This window comes from Diadema antillarum, unplaced genomic scaffold (assembly GCF_040938485.1).
Source record: "Diadema antillarum isolate AM-2024a unplaced genomic scaffold, OU_Dant_1.0 seq00000377_RagTag, whole genome shotgun sequence".
Lineage (NCBI taxonomy): Eukaryota > Metazoa > Echinodermata > Echinoidea > Diadematoida > Diadematidae > Diadema > Diadema antillarum.
The window spans coordinates 530909-538017 of NW_027271376.1; the positions used below are offsets into that span (position 1 = coordinate 530909).

Genomic DNA, 7109 nt, shown 5'->3' on the forward strand with positions numbered 1-7109 from the left:
AGAGAAGTCAATCCAAGAACATTTATCAGTACAGCACTGAAGTTGAAATTTATATGTTTATTCATCGTGTTTCATTTGCCCTTTTAATCATTTTTGTTAAAGATATGTGAATATGAATGAGTTGACCCTGTGCATGATGTGTATCATACACTTTCTGGGATTCTTCATGTACTGTTCAAAGTAGCAAATGCATTTTCTTTTGTATGAAATAGCAGCACCTAAAAAAAAAAGTGCAATTGTTTGAATAAGCAATTTTAATTACCTTGGTGGAGTGTTATCCTCGAATGACATTTTCTTGCCCGAAAGGTTGATAAAGAGGTTGATCAGATGATGCTTATTGTATGATACCATACACAACAGTACGGTAGTACATGTATGTTGCCATTGGCAACAGGAAAGAGATTATCTTCAGTTGGTATTATATGTCAAGTGAATCCTGTATACATACTCAACCTGTGTGCAGCCAAGACACCGGAGGAGCTGAGAGCTGAGGATACTGGGGACGGCAAAGAGAAGGAAGAAGTGCAAGATGCGGAGGAGAAAGATGTTGAAGTGGAAAAGACTAGGGAAGAAATACCAGGGGGTGATATAATGGATGAGGTAAATATATTTACACTGTTTTTTTTTTTTGTTGTTCTGTCTTTCTGTCTTTTTTTGTTTGTCTACCTTTCTGTTTTTCTGTGTTTGTATGATATACAAATTGTATCTTTTCTCTATTCTGGTATATCTAATCTGTTTGTCTGTTTGCATGTCCCTCTGTGTTTCTGTTTATCTGTGTGTGTGTGTGTGTGTGTGTGTGTGTGTCTTTCTATCTCCTCTGTGTACTTGTCTTTAGATTTGAGGAAAATATGTATATAAATAGATAATGGAAATATGATTTAAGGCAAAGAATGTGTTTATGGAGCTTTCTAGATGTGACAAATGCTAATTTTGAGGTGGACATCAAAAGGGGATTTAATTCTTTTGATGTAGCTTCTGTAAAGTCTTATTTCTTGCATAACTCTGTATTTGCATTTATACTGGATCATTCAATGCTATGTTATGGGTTGAAAATCTTGCTTGTTTGTAAAGGTATGTTTTAAGCTCAACTAGCAGAGATATGTGTCTCCTGGACATGACTGTTGAGTGATTTGATGGACAAATAAAAGCAATTTGATGATTATGCCTTGTTGACCAAGAAGCCAGTGAATAGAGCTGAGTAAAGGTTTAGCAGCATGATGTTTATCATTACCTGAAATATTGATTTAGATCATTACCTTTAAAAAGTTACCACTGAAACCTTCACATTAGGATGAAACATGCAAAGTTTATCAAACTTTATGAAACCTGTGTGCAGCTGTATGTACAAACATCATATATCTTATTCATTTAAAAGAAAATGGAAAATTTTGTACTTCAGAAGAGAAAAGAGAATGTGAACTCTGGTGATATTTTCCTAGAATTGTTGCATAACTGACAAAATCCTCATGTGACTGCAGTATATTGCAGCATGAAGCTGTCAAGTTATCTTCACCCTTGCTAATTTCTAACATGCTGTGGTTTATCCCCCCCCCCCCCCCCCCCACCCAAGGAACTTCATGAGGCCAGCGAGTACATCCTGGGCGAGTATTCTGCCCTCGATCGGGAGCAGAAGCAGATTGACGAGAGGGCGGCGGTGGTGGAGAAGGCACTCCGACAAGCCATGGAAGCAGGTCAGTGACCAATGCCACTACAATGTTTTCATCCACTGCAACTGAGCAATTTGAGATCTCCCCCGCACACTCTAGGGGCTACTTGCGGTGTCTCGTTAACCAAATTAGACATTTTTGTTTGCGCGGAATCAAAGAAGCAAAAAAGCTGTGTCACTCAGAGCGAAAGTAGAATACTCGCAATTTGTGATTTAATGACAAAAGTCACAGGTAGGAAACCACAATGCTGGCCAGATAATAGTTTTACCTGCAACTTTTGCGACGTTCCTCCACCTACATCCAATGACTCATCTTACACATTACAATCATGGTTGACCAGTCTTTTCTTGTCTCACTGGTCAAGGGAATGTGCTTCTATGTAATTTCACTGTGATAACATCCTCCACGGCACCGTACAGAAATAGGGTTTGCCTTTAAAAAGAAAAAAAAAAAGAAAAGGGATAGCAAAATATTTCAACAAACCTTTTTCCTCTCATTCCATATTAGGTCATTGTTGAAGAACTATCTATTCTTGATTGTTCCTTTCATGCGCATCAGGTCAGACCCTGCCCCCTATGTGTATTGTGTGCTCTCCATAAATACCCTGCAGGCACCCATCAAACCCTCCCCCCTTTCAGTGCTAGAGAGAGAGAGGGGGGGGGGGTAGAGGGAGAGAGAGAATCGTTTTTAATGGAAGAAGCAAGGCCCCTCCACAATGTGGCAAGGTCTTGAAGAGAAGGCCTTGTGTCAGCCCAGTACCATACTCTCATTCATACTCATCACTCCGTGGGCCCAATTACAGCCTGTCAATGCGACCGCTATTTTGTCCCTCTTTCATCTGCAGAACTCCCCTCAAATTGCCGCCCGAATAGTTTATTTTGCAATTTGTGATGATAAATGCCAAATGATTATATTGCCCGGATAATTGATATGTGTGTGTGTGTGCCCCCATCGGCTGTGAACCTGCATTCTTTGGCTCTTGTCAAGCCTGTGTGGTTTTAGAGAAATAGCTTCATTTTTTTCCCCTTTTTTTATTTGTGGAAGATCATTACAGATCCACTTACCCGTTTGATTGGGCACAAGGTTCCAAGAATGCCTATGAAATTTGATGCGTCTCACAGCACATAAATCTTTAGTGCGTTGGGACATGTGTGTAGATAGACAGATGGGTAATGTGTCTGTGCATTTGGTCCAGTACATAGTGCCTGTTATGGTTCCAAAAGACACATGTGTTACTAGTCAAGTCAAACTGCATGTTCATACAAGGAGAAGGCTGGAAAAAGGGAGAAGCAGACTAGCCAGAATGGATCATGTGACAACTTTGTTGCCATGCTTAAACAGCTTTTTATGTAAACATGGCACATCAAATTTTCCCCTTTTCACTCAATCTACTGCTGCTTATGATGATGTTCATTGTGTTTATGCCATTTTACTCTGCCAATAACTATAGGAGGCTAGTTAACAATCATTGTCATACTTCCATTTGACTGATGCTGTTTTGACTATTTTTACCAAGAACATGGAGTATTCAGTAATAAGATATTCCTGCAAAAACAATTACAGTTAACAGTGATATCTTCCATTGAGGATACTGCAGTGATGAAGATGCTGCTGAAATAATTTTCATGCTCTTTGTCTAGAACATGTTTGCTAATGTATCTTACTTGAGAAATTGAATACCATAGATCGAAGGACTGATTAATTTGGCTTGAAATATGACTGCATCTTGCATTGCCTTTGGTATCTTAATATTGGTAAGTTCTCTTTCGCTGACTGCTCACAGGCACTGACGATGAGGCGGCCCTGATGCAGGAATGGTTTGAACTGGTCAATAAGAAGAACGCCCTTATTCGACGACAAGAGCAACTCAACGTCATGTGAGTCTTATGAGTCATCTATGCAGATTTTGTGCCAAGAGAAAATAGGGACATTCCATTGTGGTTACAAATGATTCTCATACATTTTTCATTACATTTATAGACAAAAAGTATGTCAAAGTTAGGAAACTCATGTAAGATAAATATACCCAAACTAAAAAGTACCAACTTGGACTTAAGTGCATGGGACTATGACAGTACATTTGTTGGCTTTATGCGATCTACTAATCTAATCTAATTCTACTACTTCATCTAATTCTACTACTTCATGCTAGATTACCTGAATGATCAGTAGTTTGCTTGAAATTGTTTGCTCATGTGAATTTCTGTACTGACTCCTCCCCCCCCCCCCCCCCCTTGACTGTCCCTGCAGGGAAAAGGAACATGACCTTGAGAGAAGATATGAGATGCTCAACCAAGAACTCAGGAAGATGATGGAAATTGAAGGTCAGTCTTAGTCACTGATGGCATTGCTTCTCTGGGTTAAACCTTTGTGTCTGTGTCATCTATTTCCTGTTGTGAATTCTTCAGTTATTTTGTCAAATTTGTCTACATAAGTCAGTGAATTCACTGTCGCAAGCAAATATGTTGAAGAGCTTTGAGTGTAGGTGCAGGTGTTAACAGATGTCAATTTCTCAGCACTATGCAGCTAAAAGAGTGACCCAAGAGCTGGAGACATGATTTCCATTTGTGTATGTGTGTGTGTGCAAGTATGGTCTTCCTGCCATTCAGAGAAGCAGCTACTCTAAGTGCATGGCAACATCTATATATAGATAAGAAAATTTTTATAGTACCACGGTCATGTCATGTCTGGTTATTGGAGGGATTGGAGCAAGGTTTGCCTGGGTTTTGAAACAAGCCTGCCAAGTTCATCTTTGTTTCAATGTTGTGTGATTGACAGACTGGCAGAAGACGGAGGAGGAGCGCCAGAGGGAGGCTCTGCTCCTCGAGGACCTGGTCATCCTGGTCAACAAACGAGATGACCTCGTGATGGAGCTGGACGCCCAGGAGAGAGAGTGAGTCCTTGTCTGTGAGGTGGTAGTGATGGGGGGAGGGAGGGGAGGGAGGGCAGTGGAATGAGGCAGCCACAGTCTTCATGTCTATGGAGGATTAAGTAGAGTTCAAAGTTTCATCTTCAAAGTGTTACAAGAATATGCATCTTGCTTGTTGCATCATCTCTGTAGATTGATGAGAAGTTATGAAGGGGGAGTATGATTTATTCTCCTACTTCTAGCAGACAGTTGAATGGACTGGTTGAAGTTCCTTGTGTGCACAAGTCATGAATTGTTGTTGTTGTTTTATTACAATGAGGATGAGAAGCCTGGCCTGAAATTGTATATGGTTGAAGCAGGGTATAAAAAGATCAACTTTAGACACACGCAATTATTTATGATGCCCAATCTCAAGGCGAAATGACTTTATTGTCCGTATGGTGTCAAAGTATTTGGATGACCTGCATTGTTTGCTCATATTAGTTTGTTAAAACCTGTATAGCGTTGAATAGGAAGCAGCAAGTCTTACAGTGATTTTCCTTGAACCATCCAAAAGGTGTCAATTTTATGTGTACTCATTTACTACGAGATATTCATCCCCTAGATTTGCGGTCATCTTCTAGGAAACAAATGGCCAAATAATTGGATTTATTCATTTTATCAAATGATTAAGTGGAGGTGAAAACCGAGGGAATATGTGATGCCTCAGTACAATCCCGTCTGTCAAAATTTTCACCCCTTCTAAATCTGGATGGATTTCCTGATCCGAATGGATAGCCTTGAAAAAGATTCTGTCCTAGTAATTCTTTTTGAAAGCCACAGTATATGTCCTGATTCTTTCCTCCACACGCATATATTCAGAGATTCACTGAGGGGCAGAGCGTTTCAACTGCACCTGTGTCTGCTTCCATATTAAATGCTATCTGCTTCTGATTGACTTCTCTCACACTCTCCCCCTCTTTCTTTCTGTTCTCTTTTTCTCAGTCTGTACTAAGTTCCTTTTTCATCTACAGCTTAGCTCTGCCCATTACAATGCAAATCTCTGCTCTAGCATACCGCTTTAAATTCTGATGAGGCATATGACTGTTGGGAACAACAAAATCTCGTATCTCCAAAATAGCAAATGTTCAGAGGACTGAAAAAACATGGCAGCCGAAGCACAATAACAATTGGATCGCCTTTCCTGTGAAATAGTGTGGTGGCTTCCTTTTGGGGGGTAAGACAATTGGGATTTAGACAGGTCATCACTTAACTGATTATCTGACAATTGATCCATAAAAGTGATTTTCACCAAAAATTGATATATAAGATCTTGACACATCACCGACGATATGACATTTGTGAATGCTCTTCCCTCACAGGGCTGAGGAAGAGGCGGAATACCTGGAGAACGCCCTCATGAGGAGACGAAAGAAAATGAAAGACGAGAAGTGCAGTATACAGTGATGATCGCCGTCCTCGCGCCATTCCCCCCAACCCCCTTTCATCCCTGGCCTTGTGAGACTGCAGGAGGGTAGATTCCGTACCAGACATTTGGGGTTTCCATTTGCAGGTGCACACAGGACAGTCTCATTCACACCATCACTGAAAGAATGGTTTCTCAGCATCGGAGAATGGGATAAATGTGATTATGGGCGGATGCACAGGTTTAGTGAACACTGTGTGGGTAGGATGTGGAAACCCAGACATATGCACAAGTTACTAGATCTTTTGGTGTGATGATAGTCCATATGACACAGGAACTAATTCAGACACACGCACTGTAGCGCAGCAAGCATGTGGGTTTGAATGCATACTGCACCAGACAGTACAGAGAGGAGCTCCGATGTATATTGATGTGTAGTGCTCTCAATTGTACTATGTACATTTTTACTTGTAAGTACCACAGTCGCACACCTAGCCGTATATTTTATTGCAACCTTCCGTCGAGCGTTTCACTTCACACATGGCGTTACAATTCATGAGCATAAGTGGAGGTGCCTTTTGTAAGTCATTATTCTTTGCTTTGATTTTGCACGCTTGTACATAATATTCAAGATGCAAAAGAAGATGATCATGCACGCGTTGGGCTTTGATGATACATTGTAGGCTAGAGCTCTTTTAACACAAACTAAGAATTCCCTTATTCTCACAGAGGGACTGTGGTGTTACTTCTTACTTTGAAGATAGATATTATAAGTTATACGTCAGCCAAGAACATTGTCTTGTGCCGCAAACAAAAATACAGAGATTGTTCATATGTGTCTCTTCAGATGAATCATGTCACAACGATCTCTTTTGATAGACGTGTTGTAATTGCAAGGGTAAGCATGTTTGGTTGAAATTTGTGAGACGTATGTAATTGCAAATAAAGTTTTTGTCATGTGTGCGGATGTGTTGACGAAGAGGACATGGCATTTCTACTGAACACATCATTAACAGTTCTTAAAGATCTGTGGACATAATTAGAGTCCTACTATAATGTGCTAGAGGGAATGATAGAGTGTGTGAAATGAAATTATCTGTATTTGTTTTTTGTCACAAGTATGAAATAGAACAAGAGCTATTGGGTGTGTTTGTTTGTGGCAAACTGC

At 40.3% G+C, this 7109-nt stretch overlaps 1 protein-coding gene across 1 annotated transcript in view; it reads left to right on the plus strand.

Annotated features, from left to right (window-relative positions):
• The window catches only part of LOC139731540 (EH domain-binding protein 1-like), a 64296-nt gene extending 57671 nt beyond the window's left edge, over window positions 1–6625 (plus strand). Inside the window, exons 16-21 of the mRNA XM_071642423.1 lie at window positions 464–600; window positions 1571–1691; window positions 3451–3544; window positions 3918–3991; window positions 4446–4560; window positions 5898–6625. Coding sequence (XP_071498524.1) covers window positions 464–600; window positions 1571–1691; window positions 3451–3544; window positions 3918–3991; window positions 4446–4560; window positions 5898–5982 — 626 coding nt within the window. The 3' untranslated portion in view covers window positions 5983–6625. The remainder of the gene's footprint in view (window positions 1–463; window positions 601–1570; window positions 1692–3450; window positions 3545–3917; window positions 3992–4445; window positions 4561–5897) is intronic.
• Window positions 6626–7109: the final 484 nt, after the last annotated feature.